At 35.7% G+C, this 26,380-nt stretch overlaps 1 protein-coding gene and 1 pseudogene across 2 annotated transcripts in view; both read left to right on the forward strand.

The window, feature by feature from the left end:
• The window catches only part of XPR1 (xenotropic and polytropic retrovirus receptor 1), a 309,953-nt gene that overhangs the window by 201,756 nt on the left and 81,817 nt on the right, over window positions 1-26,380 (forward strand). For both annotated transcript variants that reach the window (XM_077157163.1, XM_077157164.1), the window contains exons 7-9: window positions 4,435-4,516; window positions 25,151-25,341; window positions 25,553-25,732. In XM_077157163.1, the coding sequence (XP_077013278.1) occupies window positions 4,435-4,516; window positions 25,151-25,341; window positions 25,553-25,732 (453 nt within the window). The remainder of the gene's footprint in view (window positions 1-4,434; window positions 4,517-25,150; window positions 25,342-25,552; window positions 25,733-26,380) is intronic.
• On the forward strand, window positions 4,526-8,857 carry LOC143680712 (suppressor of cytokine signaling 6-like; annotated as a pseudogene).

Below are 26,380 nucleotides of genomic sequence, written 5' to 3' on the forward strand. Positions count from 1 at the left end.
GTTTATTTTACCCTTTGTCCCCACTATTATTTATTTTTTATCCATATTTTCTTCACTCATCTGTCCATACCCTGGATAAAGGGAGCAACAGACACAGGTTTTCACAGTCCCACAGTCACATTGTAAAAGTTATATCTTTATGCAATCGTCTTCAAGAATCAAGGCTACTGGGACACAGCTCAACTGTTTCAGGTACTTCCCTCCAGCCACTCCAATACACTGTAAACTAAAGAGGGAAGTTGTATAATTCATAAGAATAACCTCCAGGATAACCTCTTGACCCTGTTTGAAATCTCTCAACCACTGAAACTTTATCTCATTACTCTCTTCTCCCTTTGGTCAAGAAGCCTTTCCCAATCCCATGATTTGGGTCTAGGCTCGTCCCCAGGAGTCATGTCCCATATTGCCAGGGAGATTTACACCCCTAGGAGCCATGTCCCACATAGGAGGGAGGGCAGTGAGTTCATCTGCCGAGATTGCTTAGAAAGAGAAGCCACATCTGAGGAATAAAAGACGTTCTCAGGGGGTGACTCTAAGGCTTAATTTTAAGCAGGCTTAACCTATCCTTTGCAGGAATAAGTTTCAAAGAAGCGGACTCCAAGATCAAGGGCTCGGCCTATTGATTTGATTGTCCCCATCGCTTGCGAGAATATCAGAAATTCTCCAAAGGAAGATTTTGATTTCCTATTTGATCAGGGTGTGTTTATTGGTTTTCTTTCTCTTGGGAACAATGAAGTTATCTAAAATTGAGAATGTTGATGGACTGTGGACTTTGGACCCTATACATGATGCCCGATGAATGCAGGTGGCTGAAGGATGCACTAATGGAGAAGTAGATTGGTGAACGATGGTGTATACTTATGTATGAAGGTTGTGCTGCTACAAAAAGGAACAAAGTTGTGAGACATGCAACGATGTGAATGAGCATGTGGGACATTTGGTGAGACAAAATAAGCCAGAAACGCAAAAACAACAATGGTATGGTCACCTTTAGAAAATGGTTATAAGAAAAACAGGGGCCTAGATTGTAAGCTATTAGAACAGACACATTAAGTCCAAAGTGATGATTATTATTTCTGGATTTTGAGAGCCTGTTTTATATATGTAACCTGATATTTAGCGAGAAGAACGAAGCCGAACAGATTGGGATTCAAGTAATTCAGAACATAGGGGCAAGGGAGACAGTTGTCTATAATTTAGAACCACATGTACTCTTTGAGACCGATGGAAAAAAGGTTTATTTGGTCTGGAACTAAAATTTACTGTAGTGCATAATTTAATTCAACCTATCTGTATAGCTCATTTGAACAATTGAAACAAAGGGCGCACAGAATAAGAAAGATGTCCTTTAATTCTGTATAGATTATTGTAATGCCTGGATACATCCTAGAGTATATTAAGCAGGTAATCAAAACATATTGGCAAAGTCCCCTGAGGGATGGGAAAAAGAATATGGAACTATTAAACCTTACCATCAGGGAATCCTGATACTATGTGAAACCTTAAGGACACCCAAATCAATCGGCCATGCCCTTGATCAGGAGGCTTACTCTTGTGAAGCTTATGTAGGTAGCAGAGAAGCTTAGACTACCTACAGGCATGCCTGAGTTACTTTCGGAGCTCAGATGTGACCTGTCTCTCTAAGCCCAACTCTGCAAGTGAAATCATTGTCCTCCCCATTACGTGGGACATGACATCTAGGGTTGAAAGTCTTTCTGGTGATGTGGGAGATGACTCCTAGGAATGAATCCAGATCTGGTACCATGGGATCAACAATTCCATCCTGACCAAAAGGGGGAAAAGAAGTGTAACTAATAAAGTATCAGTGGCAGAGAGAGTTCAAATAGAGTTGAGAGGTTGCTCTTACGCAAGCTGCAGTTATGCTTTGCTAACTATTATAATCTGCCAACCTCCATCCAGGACCATTCTATCCAATCCTAAAGAACACCTAGGGCAATATATGATTCCACAAAGGTTCCAGACACTAAAGTAACTTTCCAGAAACCTACAACCTCTAGATGGGTCCCTTGTCCAGATAAGTCCTGAAACCTAGCCCAGCCTCTCCAGAACATCAGATAGTTCCATCTCCCTACCCCATGTTAGTGACAGACCCTTCCAATAGGAAAAATTTAGAATTGCCATAGCCCAAACACCCTTAAGACAGGGATGGAAAGATCAAAGGTGATGGTAGAGTATATAGAGAAAGTAAGATTTAACAAATGAATGTGAACGCTGAATCATTAAATTGATACCTCTTTTAGTCTCCAGTATTTTAGAGTAGCTGGAAGGAAAAACCTGAAATTGTGAAATTATAACCCATGTCAAACTCTGAAATATGTTCTACAACAATTGTGGTGCTGTGCTTTGAAATTTATAATCTATAGTTTTTTGTATATATGTTATTTTTCACAAAAAAAAGGAGAAACAGTCAATTGTGATGATAAAAAAAATATTTAAGCCCTCTAGCCTCCTATGTTCTGGAGCAGCTAGAAGGAAAAATCTGAGAGGATTGTATGGTAGCCTATGACAAACTCTGGGATCTGTCCTGTAACTACTTGTTGAAGAGTGCCTTGAAAACTATTGCTTTTTTATTTCTTTGCTTTGTATATATGTTATACTATACAATTTTTAAAAAAGTTAAAAATCTGAAAAAAAAAGAATAAACTGCATACCCTAATCTTAAAAAAAAAAAAAAAAAAGAAATTCTCCAAATGGGGAAGATGAATATTTCCTCCTTTCTCCCCAGTCCCGCAAGGAGACCTTGCAAATACTTCTTTATTCACTGCCCAAATTACTCTAGGATATATCAGGGTATCAAATTAACCTGAATAACCAACAAAATCTCATGCCATATTCAAAATTTCATGTGCTTTTGCCCCACTTTACTTTTAATCTCCATATATTTGTGAATGTTCTCATTCCTTGGTGGTTATTGAGATCCCAGCTTCATCCCATTGTGATCAGAGAAAGTGCTTTGAATAATTTCAGTATTTTTAAATTCATAAAAGCCTGTTTTGTACCCCAGCATATAATCTCCTGGAGAATGTTCCATGAGCACTAGAGAAGAATGTATATCCTTGTGTTTTCAGGTGCAATGTCTGTTAGGTCTAATTCATTTATCAAGTTATTTAACTTCTCTGTTTCCTTCTTGGCTTCTCTCTGGTTGTTCTATATAGAGAGAAAAGTGGCGTAGTGAAGTCTGTATTATTGTTGAAACATCTGTCGCTCCCTTCAGTTTTGCCAATGTCTGTCTCATGTACTTTGGAGCTCCTCGATTAGGGGCATTCACATTTATGATTGTTATATCTTCTTGGTAAATTGACCCTTTAATTAGTATATAGTGTCTTCTTTGTCTCTTATGATGTCTTTACATTTAAAGTCTATTTTATCAGGCGGGCCACAGGGGCAGAATTCTTACCTGCCATGCCAGAGATGTGGATTTGATTTTTGGTGCCTGCCCATGTTAAAAAATAAATAAATAAATAAATAAAGTCTATTTTGTCTGATATTAGTATAGCTACTCCTACTTTCTTTTGGTTACAACTTGCATGGAAAATCTTTTTCTATACTTTCACTTTCAATCTATTTGTATCCTTGTGTCTAAGCTGAGTCTCTTATAAGCAGCATATAGCTTGATTATATTTCTTAATCTATTCTGCCAAGCTGTATCTTTTAATTTGTCAATTTAGTCCTTTAACATTTAAAGTTATTACTGAAAAGGCGTTTCTTGAATCCACCATCTTATCTCCCCACTTTACTTTTAAAATCTCAAATACTTTCTCTTTATTTTACAAAATAGTAGTTTTAAAAATCTCTTTCTAAACATAAATTACAATAGAGGAAATATTTTTTGCACCTATTACTCGACTTGAAGATTTTGGTATACTAATGTCTTGGGAATTTCTAGTCTAAGTTGAAAAATTCATTTTCTGTTTCCCCACTATAATAGTGTGAGTACTGCCAGAAAATGGGTACTCTTGTTTTTATCATTGTCTCTAATTATTCATAGTACCAAATATGTAAATTGTAATTGAGTAATGTTGGTTTACAAAATTTAGAGGTGTATATTGTAAAAATAAAATTGCATCTTAAATCTCTCCTATAAGAAACACTCAGAGTGTGTGTGTGTGTGTGTGTGTGTGTATATATATATATATATATATATATAACTTGATGTCTATGATTATAATCAGTATAGTGATTCATTAGATTTCTGTAAAATAATTCAAATAACTGGCAGGTTGATTCTGGTATTATAGAATGATGAAGGATAATTCTGTGGTTGAGATTTATAAAAATTCATTTCTTAAGATAAATACTATTTATTTTCATAGTAGACCTTTGACTGGGACCTTTCACCTAATTTATTATTGCAAGTACTAAATGCCATCAATATTTTACCCTGTACCCAAAATGTTGTTTTCCTGTCCACAGCCTGCACCAGCATGGACTACTTTTAGAGTTGGCCTGTTCTGTGGAATATTCATTGTGCTGAATATTACCCTTGTGCTTGCCGGTAAGTAGTTTACATTTTGGATTAATTTGTTCTTAGTTTAATATGTCTACATCATATTCTGTTCCTCTTTAAGAAATTAAGCATGAAGTTATCAAATCTACTGAAAGAGAAATCTGTTTTTGTTTGTTTTGCTGTTTAGATATATTTATCCTTTAAAATGTTTCTAGTTTTATGAGTTTCTTATTTTCCTTCACTTCCAGTTTTTATGTACACCTTCATACATTTTTGTAGTTCAGTGATCAAGAACCTTAGCCCCCTTCATCACAAGTGATACTTAATAAAATATTTAAAAATTCATGTATTAAAGTTCATGTACTTTGTTACAGAGCCTTTTACTTCTTTTCCAGAACCTATTTACAGTTACTTTGCATATAGTTTTAAGAAACTTGATTATATAATTTTTTAGTCTATAGGCATTAAAAATTAGAAGGAGCTAAGGAGGATTGCTATAAGCTAGTGCACTCCTAATATCAAGAAGTCATATAACAGCAAGGGAGTCATAACTTTACTAAACCTCTCATCAAAATTTAACATACCCCTAGCAACGTTTGACAGTGTTAATGACTCTTTGAAAGACTTTAGTTTCACTAAGAAAACTATACTGCTAATTTTCCTATTAAACTAAACTTTACAGGCAGTTCTTTTCAGTCTCCTTTGCTAGCTCCTTTTTTTGGTGTGTGTGCATGTATGTGTGTAACTAAATATTGGGAGTACCACTTGGCTCAATCCTCAGTTCTCCTCTGGCCTCATTTCTTTCCCATTTAGGCAATCTTATTCAATCATATGGCTATACATACTGTCTAATATGTTATTGACTCCCAAATATTATCTATTTTCTTATGAATGATATCTCATTGGCTACTTGGTTGTTTAACAGGTATCTTGAATTTACATAGACAAAAGAACCTTGATTTTTTACCCCTGTTGGGGTAAAAAAATATGCTCTCATTCCCTTATGGCATCACCTGAATGATTTGCACCTAAGAGTCTTTGCAATTGTCTAGAAGGCTCTTCACCAAGATGTCTACATGACTCACTCCCTCACTTAATATAGGCCTCTATTTTATGACTCACTCCCTCACTTAATATAGGCCTCTATTCCAATGCCACCTCCTTAGTAAAGCCTTCCCTGATCACCCTACTCTAAAATAGCCTGTTCTGTCCCTTTCTATCCCTTTAGACTGTAGTAGTTGTCTTCTGAGCATTTGTTATTACATGACCTTATATTGCATGTTTATCTGTTTTCCCACTGGAATATAAGCAACTTGATGCCTGAGCTTTTGTCTCTACTTTTCACCATTGTATTCCCACACCCGCAACAGTGCCTGGGACATTGTAAGGGCTCAAAAAATATTGGTGGAGGGCACAGGTCCTCCCGCCCTGCTCCACTGCTGCTCCCTTTCCACTCCCAGCTTGTGCAGAAGCTCAGCGGTGGGCCTTCCCTGTGGCAGTGGCGGTGGTGGAGGAAGAGGGGCAAGAATCACAGGGAAGGAAGAGTTCCCCAAGAGAAGGGACAAGTGTAGCAGTTGCACTTCTGCTGAATGAGGAAGTTAAGCTGCTGCTGTGGTGGAGAAAAGGCCCCAAAGATTAAATGAAGTTGAAAAGATACGTAGATGCAGCATTGCAGCCTCTCCGGATGTTTGGTCATGTTTCACAGAAAAATTGATCCCTCCGTATTAGATAACCAGTCATAATGAAGAAAATTAGTCTTAGAATCTTCCATAAATCTTTTAACTTGGATAAAAATAAAGATGAAACTGATTTCATGGTAGTTCAGCAACCATCACTAGCCAGTGATTTTGGGAAAAATGATTCTTTATTTGGTAGCTGCTATGGTAAAGATAAGACCAGCTGTGATATCAGCCTTGAAGATGAATGAGTTGGAAAAAGATAGATCAAAGAGTGAAAGTCATGTGGGTACATTGAAAAGGTGGCTTTCTGCAAAGCAGAGCTGAAAGGTAAGGGCACTGTGCCTTCTGGGCACTGTGCCTTCTGGGCACAGTTCAGTGATAATACTACCCCTCTGCCATGCAGGAGGCCTGGGTTGGATTCCCGGCCCACGTACCAAAAAATATTTAAAGACATGAGAGAATATAAGGCCCATCCTGTCAACTTCCCTCTGCAGTAATCATTGCAGTCCTACCCTGTGGCCTCTTATACCAACAAATTCTGAGGAGACGTGCATAAAAATGGAGGTGAGGTGAAGGCCAAAGTCTTGATTCATTCTTCCAATCCAAATCCAGCACAGAATGGTATTTGAAAGGATTTCCATGCTCTTCAATCTGAAGCCGTGTGCTAAGAACAAATTACCTTTTTAAAGAGTTGGGAATCTCAGAATGGAGACTTGCGTCTTCACCTTGATGTACTTGTGCTAGAAATTTCTGCATGGAACTCTTCCCTGATGATGAAGGTCAGGTAGACCAGGACTTATTTGCTGCCCCAGTTATCTTTGAAGACCAGCCTATGAGTGGCTTGTTAATTGGCACCACAGACGAGTCACAGCAACATCCCTTCACTCTCACAGTTGCCTACCTCCAATGCAGATAATGAAATAAAAAGAATTTCAGTGGACTCGCTGGCACAGATGCCCATATGTCTGAAAATGTTTGATGTCATTTGAATTTTGATCCTGACTCAGCTCCTGGGGTTATAAGAGTTTATGACTCTATGCATAGTAGTGGTCCTGAGGCTGTGACAAGGCTTACAAAGGAGATGAAAAAATTTGCAAAACCAGGGTGGTACCAGGGGCCAGTCACAGGCTGGGAAGCAGAAGAAAAGCTAGCAAATATGCTAGATGGTTCTTTTCTTTTCTTTTTTTTACTTTTAATAGAATCTTTATTATGAATGGGCAATATTAAAAATGTGAAACATGTGGAAGCCATTTCTTTTGAAGTCATTTGCATACTGTAGCTGCAGAAATGCAGCATCTAGTTCATTGCTACATATGAGTAGAGATTTTCTTCCTGGGCTACATGATTTGGAGTTTGCTCTCTTTACCAGAGTCATAATAGTGAATTCATAGCGTATTTATCCTTTTGTGTCTGGCTTATTTCACTCACATTATATTCTCTAGGTTCACCCATATTGTCTTATGCATGGTTCTTTTCTTTTTTGAGCAAGTTCTGATGACGGTTATCTTTTAGTTTGAGCTTTCACTGGCATAGCAAAACACTTCACACTAGAATAGAACACTCAAATGGTCGGTTTAGCTTTTATGAACAACCAGATGTATAAGGACATACTTCTACAGGTAATCAAATTGAATGTTCAGTCAGGGACCCTGAAAATGGAGCTTTGAATCTTCTGCTTAACCTGTTATACTGACCAGTCCAATATCATGGTTCATGCCGGGGCATTCTTTACAGTACTGGTGTCATTTTGTTACATGTCAGTATACTAAAATAGACTTAATTTAAAAATTGTCCTTGCCAAACAAAATGAAGGATTATTTACAGAAGAAGCCCTACTGAAAGGTTGTGAAAACCCTGCATCTTGCACTTTGGGAACAAGCAAAAAAAGATTGAAATGTTGTTTACCAACTTTCGTCATATAAACTTTCATTGCTATCAGAATTTTTTGTTGCCATAACTATTTCAGTTTTATGTGTAAAAGAGTAATCATTTTGTTTGAGGGTGGGGAAGTTTCCAAAAGGTATCTTGGGTTTATTGTGGTTCTTTAAAAAGGGAAGTCTTGAGGTTTTTATGTTTTGCTCATTTTTATTAGTTGCAAAAAGTTGAATTTTTTATTGCCTTAATTTTTCATCTTGTGGTTTGTCTTTTTTTTTTTTTTAACTTGTTGGTTTGTCTATTTTTAAGAAAAATGGCCTTATGTTAAAAAAATGTTAAAGAAATATATACCACCAATTTAGAAGTTGTTGCCTTTTCTGTCATTAAACTCTGGTACATAAAGACCAATAGGACTAGAACAATTATTAAAGAAATATTACATAATCATAGTTTTTTGTGATAGCAATTTTTTGTAATCAATAGTTTTACTTTTCATAGAATGTTTTATCTGTGATTTTTTTTTAGCTTAGTCAACATTTTTTTTGGGTAAAACTTCATCGTGCAACTAATTTTCATAAATGAACTGATTCTCTTGCAACATTTAGGTTGTTTTTCTCTCGTACTTATAATATGTGTTTTTAATGTTTTCCTGGTACGTAAAGTTTTGAATTGATTTCAATAAAAACAAAACATTGTTTTGAAGTTAGATGTATATTTTTTCTTTTATGTCACTATTAAAATGTGCTAGATTGGACCCCTCTATCCTCTCACCTCTTCCCCCAAATTATTCTAGTTGCAAAGTATGGGAATTGTGGAGTGTTGGAAGGAGAATATTAAAACCATATCAGATATATGGAAGCCTTATTGTCTACCATATATATTGCCATTAAAAAAATATATATATATATATACATTTTTATATATACTATATATATATTGGTGGAAGTTTAATTGGATGGAAGAGAAGAAGAAAAATGATATTCAAAAACAAAAAAAAACAAAAAGAAAGGCACAAATCTCATGTTTAGGACTTTTAATTTAAGGGCAGATAGTCTTGTTATACATTATATATAACAAATGCATTATATAACAAATAATTATGGTAGTAATGATAATTGAATCATTAATTCTGCTCAAAGAGGTCTGCAATGAAACATGATTCTGAAATAGATGTTACTATGTAAAATATCCATTACATTCTGTTTTGGACATTTAGTAATTATGGTATTGCCTGAACAAAAGAAGATTTATATACCTGCCATACTTATTAGAATGTGAGTTTGTTGCTCACAGGGACTCTGCCTTTTCATTTTTCAATCTCAAGTTCCTAACAGTGCCAGACATATAGCAAATGTTCAAGAAAAAATTTACTGAACTCATTATTACTTATAAACATTCTTCTTAATTAAGACTGTCTGTTGGACATTGTTTTAGTTTGCTAGCTGATGGAATGCAATATGCCAGAAACGAAATGGCTTTTAAAAAGGGGAATTTAATAAGTTGCTAGTTTATACTTCTAAGGCGGAGAAAATGTCCCAATTAAAACAAGTCTATAGAAACATCTGATTTAAGGCATCCAAGGAAGGAAACCTTTCTTCAAGAAGGCCGATGACATTCAACGTTTCTCTCTCAGCTGGAAGGGCACATGGCGAACATGGTAGCGTCTGCTGGCTTTCTCCTGGCTCTACAAAAGGGACTGTTCCAAAATGCTTCCTCTTTTAAAGGATTCCAGTAAGCAACTCCACCTTCAATGAGTAGAGACACACCTCCATGGAAATCATCTAATCAAAAGTTACCACCCACAGACAAAGATCCTGGAATGAGCTGAGACTCAGCATCAAAGGACTGAGAAAAACCCTAGAATGAGCTGAGAATTAACATCAAGAGACTGAGAGAACCTTCTCGACCAAAAGGGGGAAGAGTAAAATGAGGCAAAGTGTCAATGGCTGAGAGATTCCAAACAGAGTCGAGAGGTTATCCTGGAGGTTATTCTTAACGCATTAAGTAGATATCACCTTGTTGTTCAAGATGTAGTGGAGAGGCTGGAGGGAATTGCCTGAAAATGTAGTGCTGTGTTCCAGTAGCCATGTTTCTTGATGATGATTGAACAATGATATAGCTTTCACAATGAGACTCTGTGAATGTGAAAACCTTGTGTCTGATGCTCCTTTTAGCTGCTATATCAACAGAAGAGTAGAACATACGGAATAAAAATAAATAATAGGGGGAACAAATGTTAAAATAAATTCAGTTTGAAATAGTGGTAAATGAAAGCGAGGGGTAAGGGGTATGATACGTATAGTTTTTTTTTTCTCTATTATCATTTTATTTCTTTTTCCGTTGTCTTTTTATTTCTCTTTCTAAATCGATGCAAATGTACTAAGAAATGATGAATATGCAACTATGTGATGATATTAAGAATTACTGATTATATATGTAGAATGCAATGATTTCTAAATGTTTTGTTTGTTAATTTTTTAAATTAATATAAATAAATAAAGTTACCACCCACAATTCGATGGGTCACATGCTCCTAGGAACAAACAATCAAAGTGCTCCCACCCAGCAATATTGAATGAGGATTAAAGGACGTGGCTTTTCTGGGGTCCACCACATATTCAAACTGGCACAGACATTATCAAATTGTGACCCAAGTTGTAATGGCTTTAGCAAGCATATGAACTTTACCTATCAACAGTGTGTTTTCATTTTGCATTTTTAGTTTTTCTTCCTGCTAACTTCTAAATATTGGCTCCAGTAATTACTGCTCACTATAAGCTCATGATTTAATGTTGATGTAATTTATGATCTTATTTTACTTTAGTCCTGTTTTTTCAGACTGAATATAGTCCACTTACAGAAAAAATGAAAATACTACAATAAAAACCTAGACTTAGATTATTAAGCTAGCTATTGTGCAGAGAACACTGGCTTGTATTCAAAAGGCCTAGGTTTTAGTCCCAGCTCTACTATTTATTAGTTGTTTTGGTTTTATGGATATTACTTAACTTCTCTGAAACAGTTTCTTCATCTGTTAAATGAACTTAATTGGCAGGGTTGTTTTGGAATTCATTCACCCATCCACTCATTCAGCAAGTAAATTTTATGTGTCATGTAATTATGCTTGGCGTCAAGGAGTCTTAAGTTAGGTAGGAGAATCCCTTCCCTTATGAAGCTTATTGTTATGCTAGGAAGATTAAGATGTGTATGAAAAACAATAAGAATATATTATAAAATAGAAAGTTTTAAATGTTCTAAATAGTTCAAAGGGACAAGTGTTTACTTTTCAATGAGAGCTTCAGGGGAAGACTTTATGGAAGAAATGGCATTTGTGCTGGACATTAATGGAATCAAAGCAAAGAGATTTAGTTGGTCAGAGGGACTGGTGTGGGCAGGGAGTAGATTTTGTAGGAGAGAGTGGTAAATTTACCTATGGTGAAGGAGAGTATTAGATGATAAGAATAAAAAGATAGTTAGAGATGAGCTCATAAGGATCGGCTAAGATGTGTAAGTAAAACATGTTTATAGTTAGAAAGCACTACATCAATATAAGGTGTTTGTAGTATATATGGTTGTTGTTTCTTTAGGAAAATACCCTATGTGTTTGTGGGTGGAATTTTTTTATGTCCTAGAAGATAGTAGTGGTATCATCATCATCATCATCATTTTCATTTAATAAGACATTAAAAAATAAGCTTCTGCATTCTTTTGCATTATGAATTGGAAAGAGTTGATTTTTGTTTAATTCAGGGAAAATCAGTGTTTTGTTCTCCTTCGTAAAGTTAGGCGATGCTTTCAAGAGATAGTCTTGTTTTCTTTTTTTAACGGATATGATTTATGCATTTAGTGTTGTGTATTATGTTCTCTCACCTCAGAACTTTTCTTTCTTTGATCTTTGTGTATGTGTGTGTATTAGTGGAGGGGGAGGGTAAATTATAGCTGTGTATCCTTTATTTCTGTCTCTGTGGGTGTTGGAAGAATGGCAGTGTTGAAATTTAGAAATGCAGCAGTGGTAATACATGTATGAGCACAGTTCTTTTCTGCAAACATTTCACGTCAAAAACTAAAGTGCAGAATTTTTTTAGTTTCTCAGAGGGAGAAGGCCTGGTGTGATTTGCTTGGGAACCATAAATTCTAGCTATTTTGTATGGTGAAGATGAAAAATTGCCTGCAACTTTAGGCTTTTTTAAAAATGTGTTTTTCTCACAGATTCCTAGTAACCTTTACTTAAAGTAATTTAATACAATAATGATATACCATATTTCATTTATTGTTTTGATGAAGGTAAAAAAGTTTGACCATTTATAATAGATATAAGGGTGTGAGATATAATAGGCACTCATACACTAGTCCTAAGAGTATTGATTTTTCTGTTTGATAAAGCAGTTTTATTCTAGAAATTCATCCTGCAAATATACTTGCATTTAATGCAAAGACATATATATGCAAGGAGGATATTCATTACCATTTTATTTATAATAGCAAAATCCTAGAAACCTCTGAAAAGTTCCCCAATTGGGAACTGTTTAAATAAATTATATTGCACTTATACAATGGGATTCTGTGAAGATATTAAAATGAACGAGGTAGTTGGTGGGAGTGGAAAGTTGTACAACACTTTGGAAAATCATTTAGCAGTTTTTACCAAAATTGAACATATACTAACATATGACCCTGCAATTCCACTCCTAAATATATATGCAAATAGAAATACCTACAATTATTCACTAAAAGATATATGAGAATGTCCATAGCAGCACTGTTTATAACTTTCCCCAAATTGGAGGCAACCCAAATGTCCATCAACAGTGGAGTAATATACAGTGATGAGAACAAACTACAACTACATATAGCATGAAAGAGTCTCATAAGCAAATGCTGAGCAAAAGAATCCCAACACAAAGAGTTTATATAAAGCTAGCTATTGTTTGTGTAAAGACTAAGAAGTGGGCAAAAATTTATACTCAGTATACTTGTTACCCTTGGGTGGGTACCAGCTGAAAAGGTACATGGGGGTGGTGGGCCTCTAGGATACCGATAATGTACTGTTTCTGGCCCTGGTGCTGGTTCACTTTATGAACATTCATGATACTGTATATTTATGATTTATTCATTTTTCTATATGTAGGCAATACTTAAATTAAAAATTTACATTAAAAAATGATAAAGATAGATCTGTCTGTGAATATTAAGATGCGGGAAATCTCTACTCCAGGATGTAAGTGAAAAAAGCAAGGTATAGAACAGCGTGTATAGTATGCTCTCTATTATAATTGGTGAGTTTGTTTTGTTCTTAAACATTTTCAGTATATATTTATATATGAAGAATTTCTTGAAAGACAAATGAACTTATTAGCACAGTTTCCTCTGAAGAAGAGAACTGGGAATCTGAAGAGGAGGCTTACTTTTCATATCCTGTTATAATATTTGAGGAGGTTTTTTTTTCCATGTACATATATTACTTATTAAATTAAAAAATTTTTTCCTTTTTATAAAAACTGATAGGCAACTTTGTACAGTACAGAGAGAACTGTTAAGTTTGTATGTTTTAAAACACACCACTGCTTTGTTTTTAAAACAGAGACATTTGGTTTATATACAACCTAGCTCCAATTGTTGCATGCAAACTCTACAGCCAGATTGCCAGGTTAAGTCTTTGCTCTGCCACATAACATTAGAATTTGGGCAAGAAATCTAATCTCACTAAACCTGAATTTCTGGGTCTGCTGGTGAAGAAAACCGATTTATAGAATTGGAAACCAATTTATATTGCTCTGAGAATTAGATTATCCATATAAAGCACTGAGCACGTTGCCTAGCTCAGAATAAATGTTTGATAAATGTTAGCTAGCTTTTAAAATTAAAAATTTATAAAGCAATGGCCATTATCAATAAAACAGAAAACGACAAGTGCTGTAGAGGATGTGGAGAGAGAGGCACACTTATCCACTGTTGGTGGGAGTGTCAAATGGTGCCACCAATGTGGAAGACAGTGTGGCGGTTCCTCAGGAAGCTAAGTATAGAATTGCCGTTTGATCCAGCAATACCATTGCTAGGTATCTTACTCAGAGGACACGAGGAGAACACAAATGGACATTTGCATACCACCAGTGTTTATAGCAGCATTATTTACAATTGCCAAGAGATGGAAACAGCCCAAATGTCCATCAAGAGACGAGTGGCTAAACAAACTGTGGTATATACATACGATGGAATATTATGTAGCTGTAAGACAGAATAAAGTCATGAAGCATGTAACAACATGGATGGACCTTAAGGACGTTATGCTGAGTTAGATTAGCCAAAAACAAAAGGACAAATACTGTATGGTTTCACTGATATGAACTGACATTAGCGAATGAACTTGGAGAATTTCATTTGATAACAGAGACCATCAGGAGATAGAAATAAGGTAGATATTAGGTAATTGGAACTGAAGAGATACAGATTGGGCAACAGAACTGATTGTAAAAATTCAGAAATGGATAACACAGTACTACATAACTGTAATGCAATAATGTTAGAATGCTGAATGTGAGAATGATAGAGGGAGGAGGCCTGGGGGCACAAATGAAATCAGAAGGAAAGATAGACAATAAAGACTGAGATGGTATAATCTAGGAATGCCTAGGGTGTATAATGATAGTGACTAGATGTGCAAATTTAAAAATGTTTCTGCATGAAGAAGAACAAAGGAATGTCAATAATGCAGGGTTTTGAAAATAGATGGTAATTAATATTTTAAAACTTTAACCTATGTGCGAGACAAGCAAAAAATGTTTATTTGGTACAAAATTTATATTTTGACTAGTGCATTTCCTAATATAACTTATGTGGACAACTTAATTGAACACCATAGTACTTGAAACCTTGCGTAGAGCATGAAATTTTGTAGGTTTGTCCAGAGTGATGCCCAGATAAATCCCAGAGCAATTTAAACAGTGAATAGGGACATATTTGCAGAGTCCCCTAGGGGGAATGGTCAGAAAGGGGGGAAATTCAACTTCCCCAAGTGGAGGATTCTTGATATTCTCACAGGCAGTGGGGACAGCCAAAGCAATAGGCTGAGCCTCCAATCTTGGGGTTTGTTCATATGAAACTTAACCCCGCAAAGGATACGGTAAGCCTACTTAAAATTAGGCCTAAGAGTCACCCCCCAAGAGAACCTCTTCTGGTCCTCAGATGTGGCCTCTCTCTCTTGGCCGACGCAGCAGGCAAACTCACTGCCCTCCCCCTCTCTACATGGGACATGACTCCCAGGGGTGTGGACCTTCCTGGCAATGTGGGACAGAAATCCTAGAATTAGCTGGAACTCAGTATCAAGAAATTGAGAAAATCTTCTCGACCAAGAGGGGGAAGAGAGAAATGAGACAAAATAACATGTCAATGACTGAGAGATTCCAAACAGAGTCGAAAGGTTATCCTGGAAGTTATTCTTACATATTGAATAGATATCACCTTGTCACTCGATATGTAATGGAGAGGCTGGAGGGAACTGCCTGAAAATGTGGAGCTGTGTTCCGGTGGCCATTTTTCTTGAAGATAATTGCATGATGATACAGCTCTCGCAGTGTGACTGTGTGACTGTGAGAGCCGTGTGTTTGATGCTCCTTTTGTCTACCTTATCAATGGGCAAGTAAAACATATGGGTTAAAAATAAATAAACAATAGGGGGAACAAATATTAAAATAAATTTAGTAGATTGAAATGCTCGTGTTTGGTGAAGGGGAGGGGTAAGGGGTATGGTGTGTATGAATTTTTTCTGTCTTCTTTTTATTGCTTTTTCTGAATTGATGCAGCTGTTCTAAGAAATGATCATGATGATGAATATGCAACTATGTGATGATATTGTTAATTACTGATTATATATGTAGAACAGAATGATCATATGTTAAGAATGTGTTTCTTTGTTGTCATATTTTTAAAAAAATTAATTTAAAAAATTTAAAAAAATTATAAAGCCATGAAAATTTTGGAATGGGCCTATGTATGTCTTTTGCTCTTTGGACCATTGGGTCACAGAAATGATACACTGTTCTTAAAAAAAATTATTCTTTTAGATGAATCATGTGGTGTGTGAATATATCTCAATAAAATTGCATTAAAAAGAGGAAAAAAAAAGAAATGACACAAATGCATTTTACCTTTAATTTTCTGAAATTTTTCATGATGAACTTGTCAGCAAGAGTTGTGGTGGATTAACTGATTCCTAGTAAATCCATAAAAGTTATTCCAGGGAGATATCCAGAAAGATCTCATTGTCTTGCTTATCTTAGGTTTTAGATTTATGTGCAATTTGAAGTTTCTGAACTTTGAAGAATAACTTGCCTATTTTCAATTAACATTTACATGTAATTTTAACCATTTTAAACTAATAAATTCATTAACTTAAATGTAGTCTCCTGTTTTCATTCAGAAGACTATCTTTAGTTTTCATCATTTTACAAAGGCCCTAATCTTTTTTTTAGTGGTTGTTGTGTTAGTTGTGTTCATTTATTGATATTTTTTTTTTATTTACTTTTCTAACTGTGGAGTTTAAGGATCTTTTTTTTATTTTGGTGGTGGGGGTGTGCCTGGTCTGGTAATCAAACCCAGGTCTCCTGCATGGAAGGCAAGGATTCTACCACTGAACCACCCGTGCACCCAAGGATCTTATTTTATTCAGAATCATAAAGTATTTGAAAGCCTTAGAGATCCTGTAGAACTTATGTTGTCAAGTAGAGCTTAGGTTTTATAAATATGTATTTAGGTTTTATAAATATATGTTTTTCTACTCATGTCATTTTCTTCATGTGTAGAACAGAATGCTACTGAGGCTAGAGTCAAGAATACTGTAATCCTAAACAAGCAATTTAGCTTTCTTTTGTCTGGCCAAATACATTAAATAGAGTTTGAAAACTTGATGTACTAGAGAAACCCATCACTACCACTAGTAAAACAGTTCAAAATATATTCCTAAAAGCCCCCTTGGGGCAATGGCGAGAAAGGGGGAAAACTAAAGTTCCCCAAGTGGAGAATTCTTGATATTCTCACAAGCAGTGGGGACAACCAAAGCCATAGGCGGAGCCCTCAATCTGGGGGATTGTTCATATGAATTTAACCCCGCAAAGGATAGGCTAAGCCTACTTAAAATTAGGCCTAAGAGTCACCCCCCAGAGAACCTCTTTTGTTGCTCAGATCTGGCCTTGCAGCCAACGGTACAAGCAAACTCACTGCCCTCCCCTCTCTATGGGGAACATGACTCCCATGGGTCTGGACCTTCCTGGCAACGTAGGACAGAAATCCTAGAATGAGCTGGCACTCAGCATTGAGGGATTGAGGAAACCTTCTTGACCAAAAGGGGAAGGAGAGAAATGAGACAAAATAAAGTGTCGATGGCTGAGAGATTCCAGAGTTGAGAGGTTATCCTGGAGGTTAGTCTTACACATTAAATAGATACCACCTTTTTAGTTAAGACATAACAAGAGAGGCTGGAGGGAACAGCCTGAAAGTTCAGAGCTGTGCTCCAGTAGCCATGTTTCTTGAAGATGATTGTATAACATAAAATTAACCTTTTGAAAGTAAACAGTTCATTGGGATTTAGTAGAGTCACAATGTTGTACAACCACCACTTATATCTAGTTTCAAAACTAAATATTTTCCAAAAGAAAACCCAGTACTCATTGAGCAGTTACTCTCCATTTCCCCTCAGTTTCTGGTAATCACCAGTCTGCTTTTTGTTTCTGGATTTATTGATTGAGTACTCTATTTAATGGAATCTCATAATATGTGGCCTTTTGTGTGTGTGGCTTCTTTCACTTAACACATTTTCGAAATTCACCTACACTGTAGCATATAATCAGTACTTCATTCCTTATTATGACTAAATAATATTCCGTTGTATGCATATGGCAGAATTTCTTTATCTATTCATCTACTGATGGACATTTGTATTGTTTCAACCTTCTGGCTATTTTGAATTGTTCTACTTTGACGTGTGTCTAGATTTATTTTGTTAAGTGCTTGTTTCAGTTCTTGTGATTATGTACCTAGAAGTGGGATTACTAGGTCATTTGGTAGTTATATGTTTAATTTCTTGAGGAACCTTCACACTGTATTCTATAGCAGCTAAACCATCTTTATTCCTACCAGCAATGTATGAGGGCTCTGATTTCTCCAAATCCTCACCAACACATGTTAGTTTTTAATATTATTATGCTATCCTAGTGGGTGTGAAATGGTATCTCATTGTAGTTTTGATTTGCATTTCCCTAATAACTTACAATGTTGCCGTCATATTTGTCCATCTTTTAATTGAGTTGTCCTGTTGAATTGTAAGAGGTTCTTTTTTAACATATTTTGGATATTAGACCCTTATTAGCTACATGATTTGCAACTATTTTTCTCCCATTTTGTAGGTTGTCTTTTTACTTTCTTGATAATACTTCTGATGCATAAAAGTTTTTAATCTTGATGAAATCCAATAATCTATTTTTTCTTTTCTTGCTCATGCTTAAAGTATCATATCTGTTCTAGCTTGCTAGCTGCTGGAATGCAATATACCAGAAACGGAATGGGTTTTAAAAAGGGGAATTTAATAAGTTGCTAGTTTACAGTTCTAAGGCCAAGAAAATGTCCCAGTTACAAGTCTATAGAAATGTCCAATCTAAGGCATCCAGGGAAAGATACCTTGATTCAAGAAGGCAGATGAAGTTCAGGGTTTCTCTCTAGTGAGAAGGCACATGGTGAACACAGTCACAGTTTCTGTCAGCTGAAATGGCACATGGTGAACACAGTCAGGGTTCCTCTCTCATCTGGAAGGGCACATGGCGAATACGGCCTCATCTGCTGGCTTCTTCTCCTGGCTTCCTGTTTCATGAAGCTCCTTGGGAGGCATTTTCCTTCTTCATCTCCAAAGGTTGCTGGCTGGCTGGTGGACTTCTGCTTCTCATGGCTATGTTGTTCTGCTCTGCTCTCTCTGAATCTCTCTCATTCTCCAAAATGTTTCCTCTTTTATAGGACTTCAAAAACTAATCAAGACCCACCCAAATGGGTGGAAACACGCCTCTACCTAATCCAGTTTAACATGTGCTGGCTTAAAAGGAAGTATGCCCCCTAGAAAAGTCATGTTTTGGTCAAAATCCCATTTCATAAGGGTAGAAGGGTCTCTGTTCAATATGTATGTTTGAAACTGTGATCGGATCATCTCCCTGGATGATGTGATTTAGTCAAGAGTGGTTGTTAAACTGGATTAAGGGACGACATGTCTCCACCCATTTGGGTGGGTCTCGATTGGTTTATTGGAGTCCTATAAAAGAGGAAACATTTTGGAGAATAAGAGATTCAGAGAGAGCAGAGCAGAACGACATAGCCACGAGAACCCTAAGTCCACTAGCCAACGACTTTTGGAGATGAAGGGAAATGCCTCTTGGGGAGCTTCATGAAACAGGAAGCCAGGAGAAGCTAGCAGATGATGCCATGGTTGCCATGTGCCCTTCCAGCCGAGACAGAAGCCCTGACTGTGTTCACCTTGTGCCTTCTCACTTGAGAGAGAAACCCTGAACTTCATCTGCCTTCTTGAACCAAGGCATCTTTCCCTGGATACCTTTGATTGGCTATTTCTATAGACTTCTTTTAATTGGGGCATTTTCTCAGCCTTAGAACTGTAAACTAGCAACTCATTAAATTCCCCTTGTTAAAAGCCATTCCATTTCTGGTATATTGCATTCCAGCAGCTAGCAAACTAGAACAACACCCACTCTTGATTAAATCACATCTCCAGGGAGATGATCTGATGACAGTTTCAAACGTACAATACTCAGTAGGAATTAGAAGAAACAGCTGCCTTTACAAAATAGTTTAGTTGCTTTAAAATAGCAACTAAAAAAATCCAACATCTAAGAACAAATTTAACCAAGAAAATAAAGGATTTGTACAAGGAAAACTACAAATCATCGCTGAAAGAAATTAAATGGAGGAAATAGGATAAACTCATAAATAAAACCAGAAATAAATCCATATATCGGTGTGTTCTAGTTTGCTAGCTGCTGGAATGCAATATACCAGAAACAGAATGGCTTTTAACAAGGGGAATTTAATAAGTTGCAAGTTTACAGTTCTAAGGCCGAGAAAATGTCCCAATTAAAACAAGTCTATAGAAATGTCCAATCAAAGGCATCCGGGGAAAGATACCTTGGTTCAAGAAGGCCGATGAAGTTCAGGGTTTCTCTCTCATCTGGAAAGGCACATGGCGAACGCAGTCAGGGCTTCTCTCTCGGCTGGAAGGGCACATGGTAGACACGGCGTCATCTGCTAGCTTACTCTCCTGGCTTCTGGTTTCATGAAGCTCCCCGGGAGGCATTTCCCTTCTTCATCTCCAAAGGTTGCTGGCTGGTGGACTCTGCTTCATGGTGCTGCAGCATTCTCTGCTCTCTCTGAGTCTCTCTGAGTCTCTCATTCTCCAAAATGTTTCCTCTTTTATAGGACTTCAGAAACTAATCAAGACCCACTCAGATGGGTGGAGACATGTCATCCCCTAATCCAGTTTAACAACCGTTCTTAACTAAATCTCATCAACCAGGGAGATGATCCCATCACAGTCCCAAATACACAGCATTGAATAGAGACTATTCTACCTTTAAGAAATGGGATCCATATTAAAACATGGCTTTTCTTAGGGGGCATACTTCCCTTCAAACCAGCACACGGTGACTAATTGTTTTTGACAAGGACATAACAATAGCCTTAAAACATGGCTTTTCTTGGGTACAGACATCATTTCAAACCAGTACAATATCTAAAAATCCTCTGCCAAGTCCAAGGTTCAGGAGGATTTACCCCTATGCTTTCTTCTAAGTCTTATAGTTTTTGCTTATATTTAGGTCACTGATCCATTTTGAGTTAATTTTTTGTATGGTATGAAGTAAGGGTCCAATTTCATTCTTTTACACATCAATGTCCAATTGTCTCAGCATCATTTGTTGAAGAGAGTATTCTTTCTCCACTTAATGGTCTTTATGTCCTTGTCAAAAACAATTAGTCACTGATATATGGATTTATTTCTGGTTTTATTTATGAGTTTATCCTATTTCCTCCATTTAATTTCTTTCAGCGATGATTTATAGTTTTCCTTGTACAAATCCTTTATTTTCTTGGTTAAATTTGTTCTTAGATGTTGGATTTTTTTAGTTGCTATTATAAATGGAATTGTTTTCTTGATTTCCTTTTCATATTATTCATTGCTGGTATACACAACTTATTTTTCTGTTGATCTTATATACTGTGGATCTTGTTTATTGCAACTTTGCTGAATTTGTTTATTAGTTCTAGTAGTTTTTTTTTCCTGTTCTTTTATTTTTTAAAAAATATTTTTATTGAGATATCTTCACACACACACTCCTTCCAGCGTATACAATCAGTGGCTCACAATATCATCACATAGTTGTGTATTCATCACCATGATCATTTTTAAAACATTTGCATCACTCCAGAAAAAAGAAATAAGAAAAAACTCATAATCCCATACCCCTTACCCTTCCCTCTCATTGACCACTAGTATTTCAATATACTCTATTTTTCCCTTTCCCCACCCATTATTTATTTATTTTTGTCCTTCTTTTTTTTTAATTATCTGTCCATACCCTGAGTAAAGGGAGTATCTGACACGTAAGTTTTCACAATCTCAGTCACTATAAATACACTATAATACACTATAAATAGCTGTAAAAGCTATTTATATGTGATCTTGATACAGCTTATTTCTGTCTGCGACTGATTTAATTTCTTCTTGAAAAAAAATATCTGAATGTTGAGTAATGTTTCATCTTAAACACATGTATGTTATCACTAATCTGTGGTTAATCTTATAAGAGGAGGTGTTTACCAAAGAAAAGATAGCTGGAATGCTAGGTCAAGATAAGCAGTACCCTAAAGTGTAATATGTTTTGGTTTTTCATTTTTTTAACTTTTTTTTATTGTATAGTATAAACATATATATACAAAGCAAAAAAAATAAAAAAGCAATGGTTTTCAAAGCACTCTTCAACAAGTAGTTACAGGACAGATCCCAGAGCTTGTCATGGGCTACCATACGATCCTCTCAGATTTTTCCTTCTAGCTGCTCCAGAATATAGGAGGCTAGAGGGCTTAAATATTTTTTTATCATCACAATTACCTTTTTTTCCTTCTTTTTTTGTGAAAAATGACATATATACAAAAAACCATAAATTTCAAAGCACAGCACCACAATTAGTTGTAGAACATATTTCAGAGTTTCACATGGGTTACAATTTCACAATTTTAGGTTTTTATTCCTAACTGCTCTACAATACTGGAGACAAAGAGATACCACTGTAATGATTCAGCATTCATATTCATTTGTTAAATCCTGTCTTTTCTATATAACTCTACTATCACCTTTGATCTTTCCATCCCTCTCTTTAGGGGTGTTTGGACTATGGAAGTTCTAAATTTTTCCTATTGGAAGGGTCTGTCACTAATATGGGGTAGAGAGATGGAGCTATCTGATGTTCTGGAGAGGCTGGGCTAGTAGGCTTTAGGACTTACCTGGACCAGGATCCATCTGGAGATTGTAGGTTTCTGGAAAGTTACTGTAGTGCCTGGAACCCTTGTGGAATCATATATTGTCCTAGGTGTTCTTTAGGATTGGCTGGAATGGTCCTGGATGGAGGTTGGCAGATTATAATAGTTAGCAAAGTGAAACTGCAGCTTGTGTAAGAGCAACCTCTCAACTCTATTTGAACTCTCTCTGCCACTGATATTTTATTACACTTCTTTTCACCCTTTTGGTTAGGATGGAATTGTTGATCCCACGGTGCCAGGTCTGAATTCATCCCAGGGAGTCATCTCCCACATCACCAGGAAGACTTTCATCCCTGGATGTCATGTCCCACGTAGGGAGGAGGACGATGATTCCACTTGCAGAGTTGGCTTATTAGCTCTAGTAGTTTTTTGAGGAATTTTTGGTATTTATATTTATTTTGTTTTCTGACTGTTGTTCTGTATCTGTTCTCTTTGCTTAGGAATCAAGATAACATCTTAACTAATCTTCTTGCTTCCTTACTTGTTCCCTTACCATCTATTCCACGTATAATGGCTAGAGTAACCCTTGAAAATCATAATTTAAGTCCTGTCACTTAGGTGGAAAACCTTCCATTGACTTTCTGTATCAAGATCCAAGCTTAAATCTTGACAAAATTTCTTACCACTAATCCCTACCTGATCAGACCCTATTTGATCTGCCACTAACTTTTTACCATTTTTTCTTTCACTCATCCCAACTTGTGATTTTGGTCTTCTTGCTGTTTCTGGAGTATACCAACTCATATCATTTTCAGAGCCTTTTGTACTTTCCCTCTACCTGGATTCCTATTCCCCTAAATAGTCATATGGATCATTCCCTATTTCCTAAAAGGTCTCTGCAGATGTCATCTCCTAAGAGATTTCCCTGACCACCCTATGAAAAATGAGCACCTAACGTCATCCTTTGTCTCTTTACCCTATTTCATTTTTCTTCAAATAACTTATTACTATCTGATATTATACAAATGGAAGTTTTATGAGCACAGCTTATTTTGTCTTTTGTTCACTACTGAATCCTCAAAATTTAGAATGGTGTCACATATAATAGACACCTAATATGTATTTATCATGAGTATATAAATGGCATTCCTGAAGTAAAAGAGGAAAAAGAAACTAATATATACTGACTGTTCATAATGGACCAAACATTATGTTAGGCATTTGATGTATGTTGTTCACATTTAATTTCTCAACAAGTTTATGAAAATAGATATCCCCATTGACTAAAAAGGAAACTGAGATTAAGAAAAATTAATAATTTGCCTTAACATATCTAAGATTTGAAATCTGATCTATAGTATTTGACTCCAAAGAAAAGCTTTCTCTACCCTATTATTTTTTAATTATTAAATATTCTATATACTGGAGAGAATACAAAGATAAACAATAAGCAGTTATTAAATTAAGTATATAAGTATTAAATTTCAAATGAGTGATACTAACAATAAATGTTTCAGTTATTTGGGAAAATGAAGCAACACTAGGCCAATTTGAAGTGTTGGCACATAGTGACTCAAAATTAAACATGTTATTAATTGAATTTATGACCAAGTAAATATCTGTCTCCGTATGTAACAAGTAGAATTTTAGGTGGTAGAGAGGAAAAGCAAGGGCATTTAGGTGTAGTAAACAACATAAGCAAATGAGAAAAAGTAAATTTGTTAAAAGGTTAATAAAATTCATCTGCAGCTGAGAATTAATGTTTAGGAACACTGTGAGGTAAATTTAAGTAAAGTGAGTTGGAAATCAGATTGTGAAGAACTTGAATGCCAGACTAAGATGTTTGAACATTAAAATTATTGGAGACCTATTGAATAATAATAATAATGAAGATTTGTGTGAGCAATTGTACATTAGAATATAGTAGTTAAAAGTGTGGGCTTTGGAGGAAAACTGGGTTCAAATCCTAGTTGTGCCTTACACTTGCTAAGTTACCTTGAGCAAATTACTTAATTTTTCTGTGTTTTAGAGTCCTCGTCAATCAAATGGAGATAAATTTTTATCTCACAGAGCTATTCTGACTATTAAAAGAATTGATATATGTGAAAATACCTAGAACAACATTTAGCACATAGGAGGCATTCTATAATAATTAAATATTATCATTTATATATTAAAATACTTTTGCATTGCGTTATTTTTTTTTCTTTGTCATCTTCATAACAAGTTTGTGAAGTAGATTTTACTTTATCCTGCTTAATGATGGAGGAAACAAAGCCAAAGGAATTGTGTCAAATCAGAATCTCCAGATGAAAGAACCAATATGATTCTAGGCCATTTCACCACGACTCTCTGTAGTCTAAGAAACTGATGGGATACATGAAATAACCTGCTAATCAAGTTTTAGGAAAATTATACTGATGCAATTCTGCAGGCAGAAAGAAGAAAAAGAAAGAGTTTAGTACAAGGTTATTTGACTATTGAAATAATCAAGCTTTAGGTTTTATTTATGAAAAATTCTATAATAGGGTTGTATCATTGCGAATGAAAGATAAAGGAGATAATTTCGAATTTTGTATCCAACAATAAATTAATAATTTTCTTTCAGCTGTATTTAAACTTGAAGCAGATAGAAGTGTGTGGCCTTTGATAAGAATCTATCGTGGTGGCTTTCTTCTGATTGAATTCCTTTTTCTACTGGGCATCAACACATATGGTTGGAGACAAGCTGGAGTAAATCATGTGCTCATCTTTGAGCTTAATCCAAGAAGCAATTTGTCTCATCAGCATCTCTTTGAGGTAATCGAATCAAGACTCAAGTTCCATGAATATAGTTTGCATTAGCTATATAGTGGTTTTAGTGAGTATTTCCATCTTCTACTAGAAGAAATTTATTGACTTAATAGCTAAGTATTTTACTTACCTTTGTTTTGTTAAAAATATATCTGTGTAATGGTTAACATAAAAATAACACTTTTCTCTCTTTTTTGTCTTCCCCATTCTTTACCAGATTGCTGGATTCCTTGGGATATTGTGGTGTCTGAGCCTTCTAGCATGCTTCTTTGCTCCAATTAGTGTCATCCCCACATATGTGTATCCACTTGTCCTTTATGGATTTATGGTTTTCTTTCTTATCAACCCCACCAAAACTTTCTATTACAAATCTCGGTTTTGGCTGCTTAAACTACTGGTAAGTCCAGAAAACTCGTTTGCTGTTTTTGAAATGGTATTAGGTCATTGACTTTCTCTAGGGTGAAGCTATGACTACTGGGTTGAACAATACTAGAAGTCACCACTCACATTATAGTGTGTCACTAGTGCCCTTATTCCAGGGGCAAAGAATACAGTGTGGCTGGTACCCACAATGCTGTGTAATGTGGTGGCTCCATGAAACCACTTATGCATTTTTTTTTCTCTGAAATGGAATTTGAAGTAGCCAGATGTTGAAATAATTTTGCAAATTATAATCTTTACTTCATAATACAGATTATTTAAGCAACTATAATAACCCAAAGAACTTTATTTTTTTTAAGTGATAAAACAATTGTTATTGTCATATTAAATTGATATGAATAGTCAACAAAACATTTTTATTATATAAAAGATGAGTTCTAAAAAAGTGGTAGGAAGACAATAATATAAAAATAAAATAAAGTGGTTGGGGAGTGCACAGGTAGTTCAGTGGTTAGAATACCCACCTTTCATGCGGGAGACCCTGGTGCGATTCCTGGACCATGCACCCAGAAAATAAATAAATAAAAAATAAAAGTGGTTGGACTATCTTGCCAGTTCACCAGATTTGATTTGGAAAACTTACTTTGATTTTGATTTAAAATAA

This window comes from Tamandua tetradactyla, chromosome 4 (genome assembly GCF_023851605.1).
Source record: "Tamandua tetradactyla isolate mTamTet1 chromosome 4, mTamTet1.pri, whole genome shotgun sequence".
In the NCBI taxonomy this organism is placed as follows: domain Eukaryota; kingdom Metazoa; phylum Chordata; class Mammalia; order Pilosa; family Myrmecophagidae; genus Tamandua; species Tamandua tetradactyla.